This window comes from Cervus canadensis, chromosome 3, assembly GCF_019320065.1.
Source record: "Cervus canadensis isolate Bull #8, Minnesota chromosome 3, ASM1932006v1, whole genome shotgun sequence".
Taxonomy (NCBI): domain Eukaryota; kingdom Metazoa; phylum Chordata; class Mammalia; order Artiodactyla; family Cervidae; genus Cervus; species Cervus canadensis.
Window position 1 is genome coordinate 90,063,542 of NC_057388.1, and position 26,942 is coordinate 90,090,483.

Sequence of the window (26,942 nt, forward strand, 5' to 3'; positions counted from 1 at the left end):
GTACAAATGTCAGAGTTGGATCAAAAAAGAAGGCTGAGTGCCAAAGAATTAATGCTTTTCAACTGTGGTGCTGGAGAAGACTCTCGAGAATCACTTGGACAGCAAGGAGATCAAACCCATCAGTCGTAAAGGAAATCAACCCTGAATATTCATTGGAAGGACTGATGCTGAAGCTCCAATACTTTGACCACCTCATAAAGAGCTGACTTGTTGGAAAAGACCCTGATCCTGGGAAGGTGTGAAGGCAAAAGGAGAAGGAGGTGGCAGAGGATGAGATAGTCAGATAGCATCACTGACTCAATGGACATGAATTTGAGCAAACTCTGGGAGATAGTGGAGTGCAGAGGGGCCTGGCATGCTGCAGTCCATGGCGTCTCAAAGAGTCAGACACAGTTTAGCCACCGAACAACAACATCAACATCCCTTCCTGCCTCAAATCCTTATGCTCACATTCTCCTTCAGTGTCCTTTGTGGCATCTTCCCCCCAGAGTAGGGCACATTCGTCTGCATTAAGAACCTGTTCAGACAGCTATCTTTCTCCACTGTGATTTTCTTAGTGATATCTGGCAACTTGTATGTTGCCTTTTGGTTGGCTGGTGTGTTGCTTCCCCTACTACCTTGACATTTTTTAAGCCAAACCTTTTTTCTAAAATTGTCAAACTGTCCTTTGCTGGCCTTAAATTCTCCAGCTTTAGATCCTTCACCTTCCTTTTGCTTTAAGTTGTCATATAATGACTTTGCTTTTTCTTGAATCTTTAGAGTCTGTAGGTATGCCTTTCTTAATAGCTATCCTATACCCACATAAAAACTGCATTTTGAAAATGAGATTAAAAGGTATTTCATAAGAAAGGCAAGGTTTTTTATGCCTGCTGGTATCACTGAAGCAATGGCTTCATGGGTTTCTTTTTCTTTTACTACAGTAGTCCTTACTCAAGATTAATTTATCTTGAAATGATGGGCCACTGCAACTGCAGACCCCAATTCTGATAGATATTAAATAATTCAACTTTTTCTTGTAGTATCATGATTTTTTCCCCCATCTTCTTTCTTCCATTACTTATAGTACTTTGTATGAGTCTCATGGTTTTATTCATGGTTTACAGAATTGCACTGAACACAGTGAAAAATATCACTATATAAGAACTGCGTGAGATCACTTCATATTGTGATAGGTAATTTACTGAATAGACAGTTGGTTACATGGAGACAGTGACTGGTCACACGTGACAGAAGTCACATGGAGATGATTAGCATCATATGGCATTTAAGGTGAATGCTCTCAACACTTGAGCTTACCACAATAACAACAGGAGGTAACTATGAATTTTTATAGTCCTGTGGTGTTGGAGAAGACTCTTGAGAGTCCCTTGGACGGCAAGGAGATCCAACCAGTCCATCCTAAAGGAAATCAGTCCTGGGTGTTCATTGGAGGGACTGATGCTGAAGCTGAAACTCCAATACTTTGGCCACCTCATGTGAAGAGTTGACTCATTGGAAAAGACCCTGATGCTGGGAGGGATTGGGGGCAGGAGGAAAAGGGGACAACAGAGGATGAGATGGCTGGATGGCATCACTGACTCGATGGACATGAGTTTGAATAGACTCTGGGAGTTTGTGATGAACAGGGAGGCCTGGCGTACTGCGATTCATGGGGTCGCAGAGAGTTGGACACGACTGAGCGACTGAACTGAACTGAATAGTATATATTGCAGTTAATTTTATGCAATTACATTGTAATACTGCAACCTTACATTTGTTTACATTTCTGTTGAGTGCGGGTACTACCGTATACAGACTATAGGGTTTGTAAGTTTTGATAAATTTTAACTTTTTATGATAATATGTCTTAGGTAGTAAATTATAAAAATAGGCTAGTAACTACATGTATTTTATATGATCATGACATACCTTTTTCTTAATTTTTAAAATATTTCTAGGCTTTTTAAAAATTGTTTATTAAAAACATTTCTCATGTAAGTGGACGTGTGCAGTTCAAACCTTGTGTATAGTACTTTTTAATGAAGCTATCAGACTGTTGCTTCACAGTCTCACCAACATTCGGCATTGATCACATTTTAACTTTACTGTTTATTGTTGGTATAAAGTAGATTTATACAATATTGTAAAGTAATTAGCCTCCAACTAATAACAATAAATGAAAAAAAAAAAGTAGATTTAATTTATAATTCCCCAATGACTTGATATTAAGCACTTCTTTCCTTTTGTTCATTGGCAGTTTATTTTTTGTGTGAATTCTTTTCCGGAAGTTGGTGATGGACAGGAAGGTCTGGCATGCTGCAGCCCATGGGGTTGCAAAGAGTCGGACACAACTGAGCAACTGAACTGAACTGAACTAAATTTATTTTTTGTGTGAATTCTTTTACTAATTTTAAGAAGTGTTCTTTTTAATTACTGAGTTGTAGAACTTGTTTATATATAAACTTCATATTTTTAGAGTATAGGTTAACATGTTTTAACATGTGTACACTCGAAAATACCACCACTCCTGAAATACTAAACATGTCTATTACCACCAAAGTTTTCCATTTTAATCCCTTCTGCTCATCACTAGGCAACCACTGTTGTTTCCCTATACATTTATTTGCATTTTGTAGGGTTTTATATAAATGAAGAAGTACAGTATGCATTTTTTATCTGACTTACTTCACCCAAAATGATTATTTTGAGATTCATCCATGTTGTAGTTGGCATGAATAATTCATTCATTTTTGTTGCTCAGCTGATTTCTCTTATATGGACGTATCACAGTTTGTTTATATCCTTGTCTGTTGATGGATGCTGGATTGTTTTCCAGGTTTTGGCAATTACAAATAAAGATGTGTTAAAAATTAATGCACAGGTCTTTGTGGTTTTATTTGCATTTAAAAAATGGTAATTGATATTAACCATCTTTTTATCTTGTTGTCTGCCTCTCTAAATGTTCTTTGGTAACATGTCTATTCAAAAGATTTGTCCATTTTAGCATTTGATTGTTTGGTTTCTTATTATTGAATTTTGAGAGTCTTTGTGTGTTTGTATGTAAGTCCTTTATCAGATACGTGATTTGCTAACATTTTCTCCCCTTCTCTGATTCCCCCAGCCCCAGCTTTTCTTATGTCCCAATACTAGGGTGAAATTTTCATTAAGTATGATCCTGGCTGTGGATATTTTATACATATTTTATATCAGTTTGAGAAAAATTTCTTCTATTTGTCGTTTTCTGAGAGTTTCTGATCCTGAATGGGTATTGAATTGTATTGTTTTCTACATCTTAAAACACATTTATGTTTCTCTACATATCCTGGAATAGAGTCAAAATTTCTCAATATGGTTACACATTACAGATTCTTCCAGTTAGAGGTGCAGTCTCTTTCCCTACCTTATAAATCTTGGCTGGCCTTGTCACTTTCTTTAACCAACAGAAAATTCTATTAAAGTGTTATTGAAACTACTAAGCAAGGGCACAAGAGGCCTTGTAGCTTCTGTTTTTCTTTGTCTTGAGCTCTGAGACCACTTGCTGTGAAGAAAGCCCATCTAGCCTCCTTGAGGATAGAAGCCTATATGGAGAGCCCAATCATCCCAGTTTCCCCACCCCTGACCCCAACTAAGACAGGTCCCCTAGCCAACCCACCAGCTGATACAGCTACATGAATAAGTCCAGGAGATGTCAGTGGAAGAACTGTCCATTGAACCCACAGAATCATGGAAAATCATAAATGACTGTTGTTTCCAGTTCAGTTCAGTCGCTCAGTCGTGTTTGTCTCTGCAACTGCATGGACTGCAGCACGCCTGTTTTCCCTGTCCAACGCCAACTCCCAGAGCTTGCTCAAACTCATGTCCACGGAGCCAGTGATGCCATCCAACCATCTCATTCTCTGTTGTCCCCTTCTCCTCCTGGAAGTGACATGGAAATGACACTAGAAAAGTCCAGACTATATATCTGTGTAAATCTCACACAGTGTAATAAATTAGTGTCTAAAACAGCAGTCGCCTTCTGTCGACAAAGGATGAAAGGGGACGACAGAAGGGAACTGTTTTCAGTTCAGTCCAGTCACTCGGTCATGTCCAACTCTTTGCAACCCCATGGATTGCAGCATGCCACGCCTCCCTGTCCATCACCAACTCCTGGAGCTTACTCATACTCATGTCCATTGAGTCAGTGATGTCATCCAACCATCTCATCCTCTGTCGTCCCCTTCTCTTCCCGCCTTCAATCTTTCCCAGCATCAGGGTCTTTTCCAATGAATCAGTTCTTTGCATCAGGTGGCCCAAGTATTGGAGTTTCAGTTTTATCATCAGTCCTTCCAATGAATATTCAGGACTGATTTCCTTTAGGATGAACTGGTTGGATCTCCCTGCTGTCCAAGGGACTCTCAAGAGTCTTCTCCAACACCACAATTTTTCGGCGCTCAGCTTTCTTTATAGTCCAACTCTCACATCCATACATGTCTACTGGAAAAACCATAACTTTGGCTAGATGGACCTTTGTTGGCAAAGTAATGTCTTTGCTTTTTAATGTGCTGTCTATGTTGGTCATAACTTTTCTCCCAAGGAGTAAGTGTCTTTTAAATGGCTGCAGTCACCATCTGCAGTGATTTTTGGACCCCCCAAAAAATAAAGTCTGTCATTTTTTCCACTGTTTCCCCATCTGTTTGCCATGAAGTGATAGGACTTCATGAAGTGATGGGACTTCATGAAGTGACTTTTGTTTTAGACCCTGATTTATTAAACTGAGATTTACACAGATATATAGTCTTGGACTTTTCTAGTGTCATTTCCATGCTGCCTATTTCTTTGTCAATCCTTCCCATCAGAGTAAATGATATTTCAGTTACCCTGTTGTTCAGGTCAGAAACTAAATCACCACCATTGCCATCTTCTCCCCTCCCTGTGCCTTGGCCACCTGATTCCAAGAACCAGCTCATTTTAAAAGTCCCTGATGCTGGGAAGATTGAGGGCAGGAGGAGAAGGGGGCGACAGAGAGTGAAATGGTGGGCTGACATCACTGACTCAATGGACATGAATTTGAGCAAACTCCAGGAGATAGTGAAGGACAGGGAAGCCTGGCGTGCTGCGGTCCATATGGTGGCATAGAGTAGGACAGGACTGAGCAACTGAGCAGTCCGTCCCTATATCCAGCTATCACTTAATCCCTTTCATTCTTGCTCCAAAATATATGTCAAAACTGTCTAATCCTCTCTCTCTCCACACTGCCTGAGTTTAAATCTCCTTCATCTCTTCTTTTGTTGAAATTATTGTAACTGTATCCAATTCATCGGCCATTTTCTCTGATCCATTTTCTACCAGGTAGACTGTGTGTGATGTTAATCATATCTTGACTTTCCATTGTACTTAATAGATTCTGTGGCATTTATGATGTATGATATGGTAACTTCCAACCTCTTCAGTCTCAACATATACCATTCTCGACCTTCCTTACTAGGCTCCAATCATGCTGGCCTTTTAACAGTTTTTAGAACTCATTTTTCATAAGCCTTTTTGCCTGACTGGCTCTGTGTAGTAGGTGATTAGTGCTCCCTGCTACCCTCTGGGGGATTAAAAAAAAAAAAAAGATATGTGCAACCTCAGAATGTAACCTTACTTCAAATAAAGGTTTTAGCAGATGTAATTAAGATAAGGGTCTCAAAGTGAGATCATCCTGGATTAGGTTGAGTCCTAAATCAAATGATAAGTTTTTTTATTAGACACAGAAAAGGAGAAAACACAGAGGGACCCAAGGAAGAAGGTCATGTGATGATGGAGACAGAGGTTACACTGCCACAAGCAAAGAACACCAGGAGCCACTAGATACTGGTAGAGGCAAAGGAGGATCCGCTCTTGGAGCCTTCAGTGGGAACATTGTCCTGCTAACATCTTGAGTTCAGACTGCTGGCCTTCAGAACTGTGAGAGAATAAGTTTCTGTTGTTTTAAACCACCAAGTTTGCGGTAATATGTTATGGCAGCCTGAGGACACTATGCTGTCTCATCCTTTAAGTCTCAGTTCCTGGGAGATACTTTTGATGATAGACCCATCTAAAGCTAAAGTATTCTCCTTTTATGTCATCTTTCTTTCTTTTTTTTGTTATCTTTATTTCTTATAAATTGTTAATATTCATATGATTTAAAATGATTTTTTATATATTATTTTTTATATTGAAAAATCACTGTGGGCTGAAATTGTTAGCAGTTTTGAACATTAGATTTTTTTTTTATTGTTTGCTTAATTCTATGCCTAATTTAAAAATCAAGTAATAGATAGTTCTTTGATCCTTTATGAGCCTAAGTTGCTTTGATAAAGAGATCGTGAGTCATTATGTTTTGTTTTAAAATTAATTTATTAATACATAATTTAAAGGTTGGTAATAGAGATTGTAAAATAGTTTTTCTCAAATGTTCATTTTTTTTTTTTTTTACAGTTTCTGTTATTAAATCTACAGCAGTTATTTCTTTAAAAGTAACAGAAATCGATTTAACTATGGGATAACTCTGTTTAATAGTAACACATTCAGCCTTGAGGCCAAAGAGTTTGAAAAATGAAGTTATAAAATTTATTAATATGTGGTTAAACACTAAAATTTTTACCTGTAATGTATTTGTCAGATCATTGTGCTTTACTTCAGTTAGAGAATTTACATTTTACTTACATAATTTTTAATAACAAAATCCTATTTGGTATAAACAAAATTACATATAGACAAACGCTTTCTATTGTATTTAGAGCTGTTGTATATGGGGTGATGGATAGTACACAATAGATTGTATTAATGTAAAGATCTGTTTTTACTACCTGACTAACCAATTGTCAGGGAGAACTGACTTCTAAACTTGAGAATTTAAAGAATGACCAAAGAAAGAAGGGGAAAGGGATGGGAGGAAGTGGAATTTCATGAGAAAGATAGAGATGTGAATACTTTCTTACCTGACTGTGTAGTCTGTTCTCCAATATACAGCTGTATTCTTAAGAAACTCAATGAACCAAAAATTATGTTACCACACCTATTAATTTGATGTGGATGAGAAGGATAATGATTTAAGACTAGCAAGCTCAATTTTCCTATGGCAGTTTCTATAATAAAGAAATCTTAATAGCACCTTAGAATGTAAACATTATATAAACCTGAATAGTTGTTATTGTAGAGTGGTTAAATAAAGGTTCGACTGTGGGGTTAGTCAATCAGTAGGAATGCTTTTAGCACCAAATAATAGAAGGTCCTATAACAGTGGGTTAATAAACAAACGAGTTTCTTCCCTATCACCATCCCTGTCTTTTTCCCTGCCAGCGCAGGAAAACTAGAGTTGGGCAGCTGCTGGTGAAAGTTGAGTGTCTCACAGATGACTGTTAGTATATTTTTTCTTACTTGTTGTGGGGAGTTGGGGGGGGAGTGCGGGGGTGGCGGGGTTCATTTCAGATGGTAAAGAAGTAACATTTGTTTCGAAAAGCAAAACTGATACCACAGCTTCTGCTTATATCTCACGGACCAGAATTTTGCCGTGTATCTATTTTTGGCTGGAAGGTGGCTAGGAAGAACTGGATTGAGAATGGAAATTGGGCCAGCCAACCAGCAGTATCAGACAGATTGACTGATTAAAAAAAATTTTTTTAATGGCTTCCCTGTTGGTTCAGATGGTAAAGCATCTGCCTGCAATGTGGGAGACTCGGGTTCGATCCCAGGGTTGGGAAGATCCCCTGGAGAAGGAAGTAGCAACCCACTCCAGTACTCTTGCCTGAAAAATTCCATGGACAGAGGAGCCTGGTAGGCTACAATCCATGGGGTCACAAAGAGTCGGACACGATTGAGCGACTTCACTTTTTTCACTACAGTTGATTTACAGTGTTGTTAGTTTCATGTGTATAGCACAGTGATTCAGTTTACATATTTATATATGATTCTTTTTCAGGTTCTTTTCCCTTATAGGTTATTATAAAGTGTAAAATATAGTTCCCTGTGCTATACAGTATATCCTTGTTGTTTGTATATTTTATATGTAGTAGTGTGTGTCTGGAAATCCCAAACTCCTAATTTATCTCTCCCCATTATGTCGTCTTTGGTAACCATGTTTGTTTTCTGTGTATGTGGATCTATTTCTGTTTTGTAAATAAGTTCTTTTGTATCATTTTTTAAAGATTCCCCATATAAGGGATATCATATGATATTTGTCTTTCTCTGGCTTACTTCACTTATTATGATAATTTCTAGGTCTATCCATGTTGATGGAAATGGCATTATTTCATTATTTACTATGGATGTGTAATAGTTCATTATCCATTCTTTATCCATCCAACTGTCAGTGGACATTTAGGTTGCTTCCATGTCTTGGCTATTGTAAATTGTGCTGCTATGGACATTGAGGTTCATGTGTTTTTTCAAATTATATAGTTTTCTACAGATATATGCCCAGGAGAGAAATTTCTATATCATATGGTAATTCTATTTTTAGTTTTTGTAAGGAACCTTCATACTGTTCTCCATAGTGGTTGTACCAATTTACATCCCCACCAACATTATAGGAGGAGGAGGGTTCCTTTTTCTCCACACCCTCCCCAGCGTTTATTGACAATAGACTTTTTGATGTTGATCATTCTGACTAGTGTGAGTGATACCTCATTACAGTTTTGATGTGCATTTCTCTAATAATTAGCAATGTTGAGCACTTTTTCATGTGTTTGTTGGCCAACTGTATGTCTTCTTTGGACAAATGTCTGTTTAAATCTTCTGCCCATTTTTTGTTTGGGTTTTTTGGTTTTTTGATATTGAGCTATGTGAACTGTTCATATATTTTGAAAGTTAATCCCTTGTTGGTTGCATTGCTGTAAATGTTTTCTCCTGTTCTGTGGGTTGTCTTTTTGTTTTTGTTGGTAGTTTCCTTTGCTGTGCAGAGCTTTTAAGTTTAATTAGGTCCCATTTGTTTATTTTTGCTTTTATTTCCAGTACTTCAGGAGACAGATCCAAAAAGATACTGCTGTGATTTATGTCAAAGAGTATTCTATGTTTTACTTTAGGAGTTTTATACTATATGGACTAACATTGTGGTCTTTAATCCATTTTGAGTTTATTTTTGTATATGATGTTAGAGAATGTTCTGATTTTGTCCTTTTGCATGTAGCTAACTGTCCTGTTTTCCCAGCACCACTAACTGAAAAGCTGTCTTTTTTCCATTGTATATTCTTGCCTCCTTTGCAGATAGACTGATTTTTAATCTAAACTCTGCTATTTTTTAACTGTGTAACAATGGCAAGTTACTTAGCCTTTCTAAACCAGAATTTTTTTATCCATAAAATGAGGATGAAGAAGATGATTATTGTTCTTAAAATACTACTCCTTTTCCTCCTACTCCTATTAAAATGAGATAAGTGAAAGTGTTAGTTGCTCAGTCCTGTCCAACTCTTTGTGACCCCATGGACTGTAGTCCACCAGACTCCTCTGTCCATGAAATTCTCCAGGCAACAATACCTGAGTGAGCAACCATTCTCTTCTCCAGGGCGTCTTTCTGACCCAGGGGTTGAACCCAGGTTGCTTCCCTTGTGGCTTAGCTGGTAAAGAATTCGCCTGCAATGTGGGAGACCTGGGTTCAATCCTTGGGTTGGGAAGATGCCCTGGAGAAGGGAAGGGCTACCCACTCCAGTATTCTGGCCTGGAGAATACCATGAACTGTATAATCCATGAGGTCTCAAAGAGGCAGACAACGACTGAGCAACTTTCTCTTTCACTTCTGAATTGCAGGCAGATACTTTACTGTCTGAGCCACCAGGCTTTACTGTCTTATTTCACCAAAATGAGATAAAATACATAAAAATATGAGTAATCTGTAAGTCAAGAGAATTAATACTCACGAGATATTATTTCTGATTATATCATCATCTTTCATGTTACCACCAACTTCATTCTTTTATTTTATTGAGGTAAAAGTCATATAACATAAAATTAACCATTTTTAAGTGTTAAATACACAGTGTTGTACAACTGTCATTTCTACTTAGTTTTTTTCATTACCCTATAAGAAAACCTGGTACCAATTAAGCATTCTCTCCTTTCCCTGTAACCCAGCTCCTGGTAACTAATGATGTTGAACATCTTTTCATGTACCTGTTGGCCATTTGTTTATCTTCTTTGGACAAAGAGCTATTGAGGTCCTTTGCCCATTTTTAAATTAGGTTGTCTTTCTTTTTTTCATCGAGTTGTACAAATTCCTTATATATTCTCAATACTAAGCCCTCATCAGATAAGTATCTGCAAGTATTTTCTCCCATTCTGTAGATTGTCTTTTTACTTTTTTGATAGTGCCTTTTGATGCACAGAACTTTAATTTTGATACAGTCCAGTTTATTTTATATTCTGTTGCTAGTACTTTTGGAGTCATATCTCAGAATTCCATTGCCAAACCAGAGTCATAAAGATATACCCCTATTTTTGTCTAAGAGTTTTATAGTTTTATATCTTACCTTTATGTCTTATATTTGATTGTAAAGGATCGATTTTGAATGATTTTGGTTACATTTTGAGTCAGTTTTTGTGTTTGGTACAAAGTAAGGTCATCCACTTCATTCTATTCTCCTTTATCATAAGTATTACCCATTATTACGTAGCATGAAGCCACTGCAACATAACAATTGAGTTGTTGTCTAAATAGCTTTCCGCCCATGTATTTGACTATTAGTAATTTCCTTCTTAATTTTTATAATTGAAAACAGTCTGCATAATGTAAAATATGTTCCCTAAGTAACTAATCCCATTTTATTCTGTGTATAGTTAGAAAACTTGAGCTGCATTAGACATGTCTGTGGTAGGTCTGAGTTTTTTAATTTATAAAATTGGCAGGGGTGACTGGTAAATCTTTTTTCTAGGTTAAAATTTTATCACTGATTTTGAACATTGAATTTATTAGTGAAGTATAGTCATTGAGAATATGTAACTGTTACTTTTGTATTCTAATTTTGTATTCTCATTTATTTGATTATTCATAGCCTATTATCTTTTATTAAATGCTATTCCTTGATTAGAAGTTATCTCATTAGTCCATTTTTCCCCTCCTTCATCTACATTGTTCAGAATAATGTAGTTTCCTGGGTGAAAGCAGTGATGTTATGGTAGCCTGGCTGTTACATGCTATCCCTTCACATTAACAAAAAAAAAAATCTGTTGGTGTAGGATGGACAGGATGAACGTTATTCAGTCCATTGTCCAAGATTTTAATTATTCAAGTAGTCTAACCATTTGTTTTAAGTGGAGGAGGATATAATTTGGTTGTTCCTTTTTATAGTACTTGATTCTGAAGCTTGAAAGGCCTGCTATAGTCCAGAATATCACGTTTGGAAAATATGAGAAAACTCATGTCTGCAATTTGAAGAAATTTAAAGTCTTTGGTGGAATGAATGAGGAAAACATGACAGAGCTGTTGTCCAGGTGGGTTATGATTCTGGGGAGGAAAGCGCTGTCTTCTGAATGTGGTCTTAGTTTAGTCTCTGTGTGGCTAAATCTTCATGGCCTGATATTTCTTACAAGGGAGAAAAGAATACTTCTATTATTTTATTTCTAGTGCCTTATTTTAAAATTGTGGCTTGAGTTAACTTTTTTCCACCGGGATACTAGTTTAATGTTGTTACCAAAGCAGAAAGAATAAAATTTGCATTATTTTTCTACTTCTTATTCTTAAGTCTTATTTTTAAAATGTTAATGACTTCAGATACACTTTTGAGCTATAATTGAAATCTTTGCTGTAATCCTTGCTATAAAAATATGTAATCTGTTGAAAACATTAAGATTGATTGCCCTGAGCGTTTAGTATAAATTGGAGACTAAACAGAGTAAAATTATGTGATTGCACCTAGTGCAGAGCATACCTCTTGAAAAAGAAAAGAAAAAATGAAAGTGTTAATCACTCAGTCATGTCCAGCTCTTCACAACCCCATAGACTATAGCCCACCAGGCTCTTCTCTGTCCATGAAATTCTTCAGGCAAGAATACTGAAGTGAGTAGCTATTCCTTTCTCCGGGGATCTTTCCTACCCAGAAATTGAACCCAGGTCTCCCACATATGTTTTACCAGCTGAGCCACCAGAAAGCCCCACCTCTTGGAAGGAACTCAGTAAATTTGAGTTTTGACAGCCTAGACCACCAGGAATGAATGTTAATTTGCCCTCTAGATGATGAAAAATGGGTTAGAAAATGGAGTGGACAAATGAAATCATGCAGTTTTAGAATATATTTGTGACATAGTGTGTCCCATTAACACGGTATTTGTAAGTATTATTACATCTAGAGTGCTTTGATTTAAGCCATGAAAGTATATCAGTTGAATATAAGGCAGCCTGAAGGTAAGTGACTTTTCCATAAATACTTGAGTCAGTCCTAAGTTGTTTAAGTATAGAAATTATATTAATTTCTTTTTATATAGGATAAACTGGATGCTATTAAACCAACAGAGTAAGGTTGTCTTTGAAAATTTATTGAGCTATAAAAAGGAACATTGGCATCTCAGTCAGAATTTAATGACTTAATTCTTTGGCAAATTCAAATGTCTGACTCTATTTGGGTTGTAAGATATGAGTATGAATTGTTTTGCAATTTTCTTACTGCTTGAATATTTTATATTGTATTCAGTACTTCGCTGGTGGCTCAGACAGTAAAGTGTTTGCCTACAATGTGGGAGACCTGGGTTCAGTCCCTCGGTCAGGAAGATCTACTGGAGAAGGAAATGGCAACCCACTTCAGTATTCTTGCCTGGAAAATCCCATGGACGGAGGAGCCTGGTAGGCTACAGTCCATGGGATCGCAAAGAGTCGAACATGACTGAGCGACTTCACCTTCTTTCTTTCTACACAAAGGACACTGGGTCTTGTCACACATTTTCATGCACTGTAGTCACATTCTTTAACACTGAACATTTTCATTAGCCCTTATTTAATTAAGAGACCACCATATAGTGCAGTTGATATGAATGTACAAGCTTTGTCCTATATTCTCATGTTCAACTACTTCGTTATATTATCCCTGTTGTATTTGTCAAACCTTAAAATCTGGGTATGTTATTAATCTTTGTTTTAGTATGTTTACTAAATTATGAAATCAGATTTAATAACCTTATTTTTTTTCCACAGTGGCTTAAAGAATGATTATAACAAAGAAACATTTACCTTAAAGCATAAAATTGATGAACAGATGTTTCCGTGTCGATTCATTAAAATAGGTAAGGCTTTTAGCATTCTGGAATAGAAATAAATTCTTTATACCATTAATTAGCAAACTACAGCCTGTGTGGGCCCAAACCTGTAGGTTCACTGTTTTTTTTTTTAAATAAAATTTTATGGCAACACCGCCATGGCAGTTTTTCACATAGTATCTCTCTGCTTTTGCACTACAATGGCAAAGTTGAGTAGTTGCAAAAGACATTATAGCCCACAAAGCCCAAAATGTTTCCTGTTTGGCTGGCCCCCAGTTTATAAATCTGTAACTGAGTGACAGTTATTTCAAATAGAATCTTTTCTAAATACTTTATTGTTTAATGAGATACAGTGATTTGAGAGCCTTGATTGTTTTATGGAAGGTTTATCAGTTCTAAAGTTGCATCATTCTAAAACCAAATACTGATGGATTCCTTAAGGCAGTATATTATGGTTATTTTCTGGTTTTTTTTTTTTTTTTGTATTTCATTTTTGTATGTGTGGTAGTGTTGGTCAAACACATAAAACTAATTTTATAACCTACTAATTAGTTTCAAAGTAATTCTTGAAAAATGCTGTCTAAGGCATTTATCTTTTTAGCAAGTGTTCTAACTTTAAAAGTATTTGTAATACCTCCTCAAAACTAGTGTTTTTAGGATTATTTTGTTTATAAGTTGTGTTAGAGGGTATGAAAGTTGAGGACTTCACTATTAATTTCCATCTTTATTTCATGCCTTTGAAAATAGTATGTTAAAATTGTAATTATGGTGAATCATATTCCCTAGAGAATGATAGTAAAAGCCAGAATCCTGTGTTTTGATTTGAGAGAAAAATCCTCTTTTGAAAGGAACAGCTCCATTATCATCATTTGCCAGTCTGCTGCAAGTTGGCCTGTTCATTTCATTGAGTCAAATAGTTTCATTGAGTGTGTGTCTGACTCTGTGATCCCATGGAGTGTAGCACACCAGGCTCCTCTGTACATGTAATTAGACAAAAAGAAATCTGAAAAGACTATTTATAGAGGGAGAACTATTTTTAGAATCATTGGACTTTTTGGTTTTTTACTTTCTTTTATAAATAGGTGTGCATGCTAAGTCACTTTAGTCATGTCCAACACTGTGCAACCCTATGGACTGTATGTAGCCTTCCAGGCTCCTCTGTCCATGGGATTCTCCAGGCAAGAATACTGGAGTGGGTTGCCATTTCTTCCCCCAGAGGATCTTCCCAACCCAGGGATCAAACGCAAGTCTCATATGTCTCCTGCATTGGCAGGCAGGTTCTTTACCACTAGCACCACCTGGGAAGCCTGAAAGAAACAGGAAGCAGGGAAATGAGCAAACCCCAATCCTGCTTCCTGAACCTCTACCAGCTGAGGGAGAGAAGGAATCCTGGAGCAGAGCCCTGCCCCTGTAACCTGCCTGAGCAAGGTGGCCTCTTGCCCTTCCGACCCTGCCCCGACCCTCACTGGGGGCACGGCTGTCCAGTCTCTCTCCCACCTTTCCTGCTGCCTAACGCAGTCCATCTACCTGAGCCAGGGCAGGAGAGGGTGTGGAAGAGTGGATGGTCAGAGGGGCCTCAGGCTGTCTTGGTGCCGGGGTCCGCCACCGTGTGGGCCCAGAGCTCCGTGCGCTCCTTTGGCCAAAGCCTTAGTTGTAGTTGCCTTTGCTCTTAAATAGCTACTGACAGTGGGGTTTGTAGTAGAACTCCCCTGTGCAGCACCATGTAGCTGCCCAGGCTGAGCTTGGTGTGAGTGCTTGCAGCAGAAGCTATAGTTTGTCATAATCAGTAATTGGAAATAAAAACCTGTATCCTGTTTATCTGTGAAAATTGATGAACAAGCAAATTTTTTGAAACAGTTCTTTAGTTGTTTCTTCTTTCATGCTAATAAATAATTCTTTCCTCAGTATGCATGCCACCCATTTCTTATAGATTCTTGTATAGCTTGAACAATTCTTACATTCCAAATGCAGCAGCAGTGAAAATATTTTATATTTTCATGTAATAAATTTAGATTAAAAAATTTGAAAGTACTTACTCAACCTCTGATTGCTTAGTCATGCAAAATGAAATGTTCTCTTTTTTTATTTTATTTGAATTTTCAGAGTACATTTTCTGTACCCATCGGTTTTCTTTGAAGGAAAATACTACTGCTGCTTCTAAAGTTCTTAATCCTCTAATATTATTCATTAGAAGAACTATGAATAGAAGCCTGTTTAGGGTTGTTGAATAGTTTTTTCCCTTAAAAAATTTATAAGAGAACAGAAGTCCTCTTATGCATCAGTTAGACATAGAAAAAGTACATGCACATGATTTGAACCATCATGTCATTTCAGCAATCATTACTTAGAACTTCATATGTTTTTAATGGGCTTCCCAGGTGGCTCAGTGGTAAAAAAAAAAAAAAAAAATCCTCCTGCCAGTACAGGAGAAAAAGGAGTTGCAGGTTCAATCCCTGGGTCAGGAAGATTCCCTGGAGAAGGAAATGGCAACCCACTCTAGTATTCTTGCCTGGAGAATTCCATGAACAGAGAAGCCTGGTGGGGTACAGTTCATGGGGTTGCAAAGAGTTGAATGTGTTTTTACTGCTTTTGTGTTTATAAGTGTTTTCACAAATGGTATATCATTTGAGCATGACACTGGAAGATAAAAATCTTGCCTTTTTTGGTTGAGGAAACCGAGACTAGAAGTCAAATGATGTGTCCCAGGGTATATAGCTAGTAAGTGATGAGTCAAAGACATAGCATTTGGTATACACTTTTGGATATGTGCTTATATTACTTTAAAGTAATAAATAGATGTTGTTTATGAAATAAACTGAAATACTCTGAAATAGGTATATTATGCTCACTTTCCAGATGAGAAAACTGAAGTTTAGACGTAGATTAAATGATTAGACCAAGACTGTTCAGTAGGACATAGAGATAGGATACAAACTTAAGTCTGTCTTTTTATGAATGTTGAATTCTTTTACTCTGTGATAGGTGAAAGTTTTGTTTCCTCAAGTAGATTCTGAAATCCCTGGTGATAGCAACTGTCTTCTGTTTCCTCATATTTCAGAAGCGTCAAGCAAACTGCTTGCCTCATTAGAGACATCCTATTTATACTTTTTGAGTTTATTATACAGAGATTTATAGGGATTAATCAGTGGCTGTGTGAACTTAATGAAGGAAAAGTTACATCTTTGTGTTCTCTAACCTCTTAGCATTTTCTTCAATTATGAATATAGGTATTTGGCATTACCTGTGACTTGTTTTGGCATTGCCTGTGACTTGTTTTGGATAGAAGTTATAAATATTTCTCATTACATTACACTGTGGCAAATATTATGTCTTTGAAATTATGGTAATTATTAGACCTGCCACTGAATCTTGTTAGCTAATGTGCTAATAAAAAGCATATATATTTCTATATCATAATTTTGTATCTTAGTTATTTTTATAGCTGTAGTTCAATACAGTTTGCTTACTCTGAATTCTATGTATTTTTCATTTTACATTTAAATCTGAGAGGGATTGGGTCACAGCGTTCATTGAATATCCAAGGGGAATCACCAAACAAAAAAACAAAGAGCCCATGCTGGAGTGAAGTCTTCAGTACGACTTAGTGTGAAAGTTGAGAGTTGGCCTTAGGAAGAAGCTTAGTTTCAGGTAAGGTTTATAAGTAAAAAGAAAGTTTAGTAAGGAAGGAGAGTAGTTATTTGGGTGGTTAGATTCAAGAGAGCAAATTTAAAGTTTGGAAGGGAAAACCTCAGTGGGCGATTAGATCAGATGGCTGAAAGCATAAAGTTGAATGGGATAAGGTTATTAGTTATATGGTGACTAGAAAGGTTTGTATCTTGATTCATAGCCAAGATAGTAGTTGTGTTAGGAAATAAGGTGATGTGAAGGCAGAAAGAAGTACTGATTTTTTGGAAGGATTCTGAAAGAGTTCTGGTTTTTGGTAGATGAGATGACTTAGATTTCTATGAATTTTATGGATTTTTGTAGCCTGAGTGGGTGTCGGAAGTTCAGAGAGAAGCTTTAGCTTTGGCTGAACCCAGCATGCCTTCTGGATCCTCAGGAGTCTGGAAATCTAGGATGAGTATTGTGTCTTGTCAGAGGGAGGTGGGGAAAGAACATACCCCAACGGTGGCTTTCATGAGAGCATGTGGAGAGGTAACATTTTAAAAGTATACTATTAAGAAGAAAATTATTATAGTAATAGGAGTTAATAGTAATAATATCTAGCATTTACTGAGCACTTACCATGTGCACTTACCAGTTACTATGCTAGGTGTTTTGTGTACTTATTGCATTCATTTGTAAGTAGAGTAGATGCATTCTTTCAGTGAGGTTAATCTTGAATTTTTACAGTCTTCCAAAGCCTTTGACTGTGTGGATCACAGCACTGGAAAATTCTTCAAGAGTTGGGAATACCAGACTACCTGTCCTCTTGAGAAATCTGTATGCAGGTCAGGAAGCAACAGTTAGAACTGGACATGGAACAACAGACTGGTTCCAAGTAGGAAAAGGAGTACGTCAAGGCTGTATAGTGTCATCCTGCTTATTTAACTTATATGCAGAGTACATCATGAGAAACGCTGGGCTGGAGGAAGCACAAGCTGGAATCAAGATTGCTGGGAGAAATATCAATAACCTCATATATGCAGATGACACCACCCTTATGGCAGAAAGTGAAGAAGAACTAAAAAAGCCTCTTGATGAAAGTGAAAGAGGAGAGTGAAAAAGTTTTCTTAAAGCTCAACATTCAGAAAACTAAAATCATGGCATCCGGTCCCATCACTTCATGGGAAATAGATGGGGAAACAGTGGAAACAGTGGCTGACTTTATTTTTGGGGGCTCCAAAATCACTGCAGATGGTGACTGCAGCCATGAAATTAAAAGATGCTTACTCTTTGGGAGAAAAGTTATGACCAACCTAGACAGCATATTAAAAAGCAGAGACATTACTTTGCCAACAAAGGTCCGTCTAGTCAAAGCTGTGGTTTTTCTGGTAGTCATGTATGGATGTGAGTTGGACTATAAAGAAAGCTGAGTGCAGAAGAATTGATGCTTTTGAACTGTGGTGTTGGAGAAGACTCTTGAGAGTCCCTTGGACAGCAGGGAGATCCAACCGGTCCATCCAAAAGGAAATCAGTCCTGAATATTCATTGGAAAGACTGATGCTGAATCTGAAACTCTAATACTTTGGCCACCTGATGTGAAGAACTGACTCATTTGAAAAGACCCTGATGCTGGGAAAGACTGAAGGTGGGAGGAGAAGGGGACGACAGAGGATGAGATGGTTGGATGGCATCACTGACTCAATGGACATGAGTTTGAGGAAGCTCCAGGAGTTAGTGATAGACAGGGAAGCCTGGCATGCTTCAGTCCATGAGGTGGCAAAGAGTCAGACACGACTGAGCGACTAAACTGAAGTGAACTGAGTAAGAGTAGATGCACTCTTTCAGCGAGGTTAATCTTGAATTTTTATAGTCTTCCAGGACCTGAGCTTAAAATTACTAACGTCTTCTAAGAGCTGTATAGTCATCTAGACAAGAGCTTTCCAAATGGTACTTCCAAAGCATATTAAATGTATTTGTACATGTGTACATTGACTCCCCGCCAATCCTAGAATCACTGAATCCTGAAGCCTGTGTACTTGAGTACTAAGTATCTTGTAATTTTCTATGCATGCCATTTTATGAAAAAGTGTGAGAGGCATTGATCCAGATCTTATCTTTGTTTGATTATCCCTTTGGAAGAGCTCATAATGAATCTTAGGATACAGACTCTTAGCCTTGGGATGTGAGGAGTTTCTAAAAAAATTTTTTTATTTGAGGTGAGAGTAAAGGCATCTTTTATTAGAGAGTGAGGAAAGTGTGCTTGGGGCTCCAGTTCACATTTAGATTTCTGATACACAACACAGAGCGTGTCCAATATGCAGAATTAGTGTTGTTAACACCACCAGAAATCATTGGTGTATGTTTGAAATGGGTGTATATCATTCTGCTCATCCTGTATATATGCCTTCAGTTTGTTAAAAATTCACTGTACTCTTTATTCGTCTAATATAAGATCTTGTGAGATGATTTCCTAATTAAGCTCCCTCCCACAGTTGCTTATAAGGATTTAATAAATAAACCTTTTGCTGACTTGAATAGATATAGTAGGAAGCTTTTTTTCCTCCTGATTTTATTGAAATTGGACTGGGAACTTAAGAATGGATTTCAGATCACTAAATAATAAGTCACACTTACAGACTGTGTCCTTGGGGTCTTGGGTTTAGAATGTTGTTTTATTCTGATATTTATACTGCCTAATGGTTATTGCTATGATGTAGTAGATATGCTTTTTAAATGGTACTTCTGAAGAAATGCACACCAAAAGTGATGATAATTCAGTATTTGTTGGTATAAGACTTTTTGAAGTTTGTGTTATTTGCACATATAAACTGAAGATCATATTAAACATTCTGGGAATCCTGCATATATCCTGATGACTAGTTTTTGTTGCTTTTCTCTATCTTTACTCACTCAGCATCCTTTAGATGACAAGAATAGGAAAGCATCTGACCTAGTACATCTTAGCTCTTCATTGAGTCTCATATGCTAGGAAATAGCAGTGGACTTGGAAATTAGTAGACCTGATAATAAATATTATAGATATTCTGTTTTGATACTTAAATCAAAAATTGACAAGTATTAGTTTCTTAGTTACATTACTCAGTCTGAACCATGTTGGTGTGATATTAAAATCCATTGTTCTGTTTTGTACCTTGAACCAGTCTTTCGTCCGTGTATGGTTTTGTAAAATCATTTATTGATAATTTAGAAAATGTGATTCACTGAGTTATGCAAATCTTTCAAACATTGAAGCATTTCATTATATAATATTTTTTAAAAATCACACTTGTTATTATTACCACCAATCTTATCAGAAAAGTATTGGAAAGTAGCTAAGCTCACAATGCTGAATACTGATTCTCCAAAATTCTAATTTTTACTCAAAAGCTTGAATTTTGTCCATGGCAACAAATACTGATATTTGTTGTCTTTGAAATGACAAGTAAATGTCTGACAGATACTGCAATCTAAATACTCATAGATGTCAGCTTTTCTTTTAAGAAAAAATAATATCCTACAGAGCTATTTCAGTGGTTGTTTCAGCTCACAACTTACACAGGTTCTTTTCCTTGAGAATGCCATCATACTTTCATGTGCAGCAAAAGTACTTTACATGTACTTTCCATTGTGCCACACAGAATATTAAAATGATGTGTACTTAATGATAGGAATTTACTAAAATTAATTTTTACACGTCATTGGAGACATTTTTTCATGTTTAAATCATTATTTTAATTAGAAGGATGAATGCACAGTTAAGCATTGCAGTTAAAATTAACATTAAATTGATAATGCAGTCACGATTTTAGGAGTTTATGTTGCATTAAGTGTATATTACAGGCAAAACTTGACATTTTATTTAAAAAATGTATGCATTTCTAGGAGCTATGAAAATGAGCATCATTTAAGAAAATTAAGAAAACTTTTCACAAACCAAGAAGTAAATTTATTTATATATTTACTTTTTATACTGTTTATTGAAGTATACTTGATTTATAAAATTGTATGTATTTCAAGTATACAGTGTAATGATATAATATTTTATATCGTATGGTCCATTTAAAGTTCTAAAATGTTGGCTATATTAGCTGTGCTATAAACTATATTGTTGTAGCTTACTTTATGCTATTTTCTTTTTTATGGACAAGCATTTTATTTTTTTATAAATTTATTTTTAATTGGAGGATAGCTGCCATACAGTATTATGCTTATTTCTGCCACGCATCAGCATGAATCAGCCATGGGTATACATATGTCCCCTGCCTCTTGAATATCCCTCACACCTCCACCCCATCTCACCCATCTAGGTTGTCAGAGAACACTGAATTTGAGCTCGTTGCATCATATATCAAATTCCCACTGGCTATCTATTTGCAGAAGACATTCTTAAATGAATTGTCTTTTTGTATTTTAACTGCAGGTGTGTGATGGCGAGGAATACAGTTCAGTTCATACTGTATTAAGGAATGAACACTGGAACACTCTCATACTACTACTTTTTTGGCACTACCAAGATGCCAACAGTTTTATTCAGCATTGCCTTTGTATCATGAGTGCAAATGTCAGTACAGTTTAGACAAAAAAGAAAAGGCTATAAAGCCTTAGTCTTATTACGAAAAGTAGTTTTGACCACATGGGACCTCCTGAAAGGGTTGTGGGGAGCCTATGGATCACAGGTTAAAGACTTTTGTCTGCTGTGTCCTGTCATTACTGATGTGAAATGTCATCGTGATTCTATGAAATTCCTCTGGATCCTTCAGAGATTTTTGGACACACTCTTATGTTCCAGTAATGTTACTTTGTTTTCTTTCACTAATACCAAACTTAAAATTCCTGTATCTTTTAGTATGTTTATTTTCTTATTATTAGTATTTTTTTAGATATTTTGTCTTGTTGCTATTTTTCAGATCAGCTTGTCTGATGTCAAAAAAATAAGATCTATACCATAAGGATTATAAGATTACATTAAATTTATAATTAATTTGAGGGGAATCAACATGTTTACAACCTTTGAGTTTTCCCATCTGGAAACATACTAAGTAAAATATTTATGTTTTAAAATTTTATTACCTTGCATATTTTAAAGTTTATTCTGAGATATTTTAAGCTTTTTCTTTTTTTCTTGCATATAAACTTTAGATAAAAGTTTTTCAGTTAAATGTCTTGAATTTTTTAGGTAGATAAGCTAAATCATCTTCAAGTGATATTTTTTTCTTGATATGCAGGGGTTTTTCCTGATTGCACTGGCTAGGATCTCCCATATAGTGTTGAATGGTAGAGATATTAGGCCTCCTTGTCATGTTCCTGATTTGAGTGGGAATACTCAATGTTTCTCCATTAGTTTTTTGTTTTGGTTTGGTTTGTTTGAGGGGGGTGGTGGGTTGAGGTTTTGATACTTAAGACAAAAAATCTAGGTAGCAAAGTTTTCTTCTGTCTCTGTTGCTTATATATTAAGAGTTTGGGATTTTCTTTTTTTTAAGTAAATTTTATTAGTTTGCTCTTAGCATCTGTTGAAGTAATCAAATGTGTTTCTCTTTTACTTACTTAACATGATGAATTACATTAATATCACTCCTGTTGAACCAACCTTTCATTCCTTGAACTGCTTCTATTTAGTGCAGTGAAAACCTGGTAGAATTAATTTGCTTTTTTAAAAAATCAGTATTTTTTAAAATTTTGAATATATACTCAGAGCTGAGATTATCCTTAAATCTTTTCTCTTCTGGTTTTGTTTTCTGGGATATGCCTCTTTGCTAAGCAATTGAAGTTTCTCTCTTTCTGTGCTCTGATACAGTTTAAATTATAAATAACTTTTATAGTAATTATTTGTTTCTTGTGGCATTGATAAAAACTAACCTGCTAAAATAAATCATCTAGCCCTAGTCCTGTTTTTGGGGGGATAGATATATGACACTTTGAATATATCCTCATGTTTTTATAATTAAAGCAACCTGATAATGGCAATGGTCATATGTTTCATTTTGCTACTGTGGCCCCAGCACCAATAGTACAGTGCTGGGCATATAGAAAGTATTCAGAAGATTTGCTGACTATTAAGTTTGAGTTGTGGTTTTACTTTGCTAAAGTTTTATTTGAACTATGTTAATTTTTTTCTTTTTCTTTCTTTTTTTCCTCCTCCAAGTTCCACTCTTATCGTGGGGACCCAGCTTTAACTTTAGCATCTGGTATGTTGAACTTAGTGGCATTGATGATCCCGATGTAGTACAGCCCTGTCTCAACTGGTATAGTAAGGTAGGACTGTATTTTAAAATCCTGATTTTATATTTCAGATGCCTGTAATAGAGAATTGTGTCATGCTCTTGTCTTGAGATTAATTTAAAATATTGAGAACAGTAATGATAATTAAAAAGATGAATCAGTGTTTATTAAACATTTGCATTTTGCCAGGTTGTAACCTTCTTTGTCACTTACTCACTCATTGCCATTCTGTGAGATAGGTACAGTTATTATCCATGTTTTGCAGATGATGGAGTAGAACACAGACAGGACAAGTATTTTGCCTCAGGCCACACAGCTGTCGAGTGCTCAAGGCAGTACATCAACTCAGGCAGTGTGGCGCCAGAATCTGCTATTATATTAATATACCCATCTGTCTCTGAATTTTCTTTTTAATCTATATTGATAGAAATATTTTTATGTAGTTTTCAGTGGGGTAGTTGTGGTTCTGGGTTGCTCTTATTATGTATTCCTCCTTTGTGTTCCTATTGAGTAAAATAGCAATATTTACTTTTCCTTGTAAAGAACTAAAATTTGAGATAGATAGTTTCTATAAATATTGTGATCTTATTCTTATAGGGAGTATAAAGGTCATATTTAATAACTTTATTCATAGGTCATTTTATATAATAAATGCAGCCTGAAAAGTGTGAATTTAAATTATTAAGAAATGGGTCTTTGGTTTTTTTGAACACCTTTAACGTTTCATCTTTGTTTCTGATGTATATCCATTTAACTATTTCGGCTATGTTTTTGTTGAGGGGAGGGCTGTGTCTCATTAGGGGAGTGATAAGCTTTAATCTAATCACTGCTTCCTGACTTGGGCTGAACTGTCAACTAATCCCTTAGGAGGTTGGGAAGCAATATAGATTCTTTCTAAGTTTTTTTTCTTTAAATAGAATTTCAGTTCTTTTCTGGTCAGTGTAACTGAGGAACTTCTTGTTTGACTAATTTATTGTGGGGATTTGATTATATTCAATTTAAAATAGATGCTGGATTTTTGTTTTTCTATATTTTTAATGTATTTTCTGGGATTGCCTGTAATATTCTAAATTATTTCAAGGTAGAGATGATATTCTTAAACATTAAAAATGACAGTTACAGTATTATACACATAACAGTGCTTAGCACATACTTATAGTCTTCTAAATTCTATTGGTTCTTTTTTTTTAAAAATTAATGAGTAAGGTTTTCTGATACCAGAAAAAATTTTCTCTTTAGTCTCTGATACGTACATGTGTTTTCTTTAATATGTTCACAAATCTCTTGATACTGTGAGAAATTGCAAATTGCACCTTTTCCCCTGCAACGTTGTGGACAGATTATATTTGAGAACTTAAAACTGTTTGGTCATTCTTTTGTCAAGTTCTCTGTGTTATTGTAAACCTCTAGAAATTAAAGTCAGCATGATAACAAGGTATTACTGTTTAATATGGTTCCAGATAGTTAGATAAATCTTTATTTAGAGGCCAAGCATATGAAACTATTAATATGAAGTTAGTTGGGTTATAGAATTATTCTTTTGTTAATTGATGAGGGAAAACCTTGTTATAGTGTTTAAGAAAAAGTGTTTTGGTAACCTGTCAATAAAATATCAAAAACTATAAACTGATTAGTGCTTTGAGTCTTGTAAATTTTCCTGCCTTATTAAACAGCAATGCTTACAAGTAAATTATATTTTTATTTGGTTGTTATGCATTGATTCCATGTCAGTTTGTTGTATTCTTATTTAGGAAATTTGTGGAAGTCTTAGAACTTATTCTTTTTTTAAATATTTATTTTTGATTGATGATTGGCTTACAGTATTGGTTTGATTTCTGTCATACATCAACATGAATTATCATAGGTATACATATGCCCCCCCGCCCCCCTCCTTGAATCTCCCTTTTCCCTCCCGCCCATTCCCACCCCTCTAGGTGATTACAGAGCCCCAGTTTGAGTTCCCTGAGTCATACGGCAAGTTCCCATTGGCTGTCTATTTACACACATCAGTGAAGATGCATCTGTGCTGCTCTCTCCATTTATTTCGTCCTCTCCCTCTGCTCCCCTACCCTTGTCCATAAGGCTGTTCTCTGTGTCATAACTTATACTTGAAGTTAAATTTTCTTTTAAATTCTATATGTGATCTTGTTTTTTGGCTTTCATCCTTTTAGGGAATAGACTTATTAAATTGAATATTTCTTTTTGGATTGTAATTAATTGAGATTTTTTTACTTTATAGCTATTTAATCGATGAGTTAGCTCAGGGTTAGAAAAAAATTATGAAACTTAAATAGTTTCTTCTTGATGATTTTGAATCATAAAACCTGTTTCTGAATTTGAAATACATGAATGTTGGATAATATTTGTCATTCAACTAGTAACTTATTACTTAGAACTGAGAACAAAGAGCATGTTATTTAATGGCTTCTGTGCTTTCAGTACCAACATTGTTGCCCGATTAGTAAACCCTTTGAAAGCTATTATTTTTACCATCTTAAGTAGGCTTTGATAAATATTTTTTCTGGTTCTTTTCTTGAAAGTTCAGAATTAGACCTGGTTTCATCTTTTGGTATCTTTTATCGTCATGAAATAATATGCCAGTATATATATCTGTATATCTTCATCTCTTTAATATCTTTCTGCTATATACTTTGTGACCTCTGGCAACTTATTACAATTGACCAGGCTTCAGCTTTGCCATTTAATAGTAGAATTAGTAATAATAATACTAATGAATAGGGTTAGTACAATGCTAAGTTATGCTTAATATGTTTAGTTAATGTTTAAAATGCTCACTTCAGGTTAGTAATTGTCACTTATTATTTCCTAAAGAAATAACTAACCAGATCCCTTTTTTTCATACCTTCTCTTGTGTTCCAGTAGTACCGTGAACAGGAAGCTATTCGTCTTTGCCTAAAACACTTTAGACAACATAACTATACAGAAGCCTTTGAATCACTGCAAAAGAAAACCAAGATTGCCCTGGAACATCCAATGTTAACAGATCTGCATGATAAATTGGTATTGAAGGGTGATTTTGATGCTTGTGAAGAATTGATTGAAAAAGCTGTAAATGGTATGTCATAAACATATAACTTAGATTGGTTATTAGGGTGATTTTTAAGTATATACAAGAAACAGGTTTTTGTTTTTGTGTTTTAAAGAATATAAGTTTATGTCAGTTCTTAGTTTCCTTTTCTTCTTTCCCTTCTCCTCCCCTATCTTTTTACTCAGAAGATTTAGCTCCTTGAGTTAGGGACTTCTTTTCTGTAAGACAGGTCCATAACGTGATACTGAAACTTGAAAAATAAGCAAGTAACATACTTGAACTCACATATCTAAATTTAAATTGTCATCTTGGAAAACCATGTACTTACAGATGCTAACATTGACCAGCACTGAGCGACTTAGAAAACTTCTTTTAATGTTACCTTCAGTACCAGTGACCTATTCCTTTACATATTTTTGTTGATAACAAGTTGTCATTTTTTTAATAGTGTAATTTGGGGCTTTCCTGGTGGCTCAGATGGTTAAGAATCTGCCTCCCAACACAGGAGACCCAGGTTTAATCTCTGGGTCAGGAAGATATCCTGGAGAAGGAAATGGCAACCCCACTCCAGTATTCTTGCCTGGAGAATTCCATGTACAGAGGAGCCTGGCAGACTACAGTCCATGGGGTTGCAAAGAGTCGGACACCACTGAGCAAATGATACACACACACACACACACACACACACACACAGTTTGGGGCTGGGGAGTGCTTGGATAAGCCAGAAAATTTTATTAGTATACAGTTAATAATGATATAGTTGATGATGAAGAGATTTGTGTTGGAAACATTGTCTGTGTGATGTGAATGCTACATAATTGCTAATTTTCTTGGGTAGCCTGTGATCTGCCTCTGAAGGAAATAGGAATGTTAGAACATAATATTGTTGCAGAAAGGAGAACCCCTTCCA

At 35.9% G+C, this 26,942-nt stretch overlaps 1 protein-coding gene across 2 annotated transcripts in view; it reads left to right on the forward strand.

Moving 5' to 3' along the window:
• Window positions 1-7,318: 7,318 nt before the first annotated feature.
• Window positions 7,319-26,942, forward strand: part of MKLN1 (muskelin 1) — a 121,820-nt gene continuing 102,196 nt past the window's right edge. Inside the window, exons 1-5 of one of the 2 annotated variants that reach the window (XM_043463734.1) lie at window positions 7,319-7,339; window positions 11,261-11,403; window positions 13,097-13,185; window positions 22,907-23,016; window positions 25,867-26,059. In XM_043463734.1, the coding sequence (XP_043319669.1) occupies window positions 7,334-7,339; window positions 11,261-11,403; window positions 13,097-13,185; window positions 22,907-23,016; window positions 25,867-26,059 (541 nt within the window). In that variant the 5' untranslated portion in view covers window positions 7,319-7,333. Of the gene's footprint in view, window positions 7,340-11,260; window positions 11,404-13,096; window positions 13,186-22,906; window positions 23,017-25,863; window positions 26,060-26,942 lie in introns of those variants that run through there. The other variant, XM_043463735.1, reaches the window with a different exon arrangement.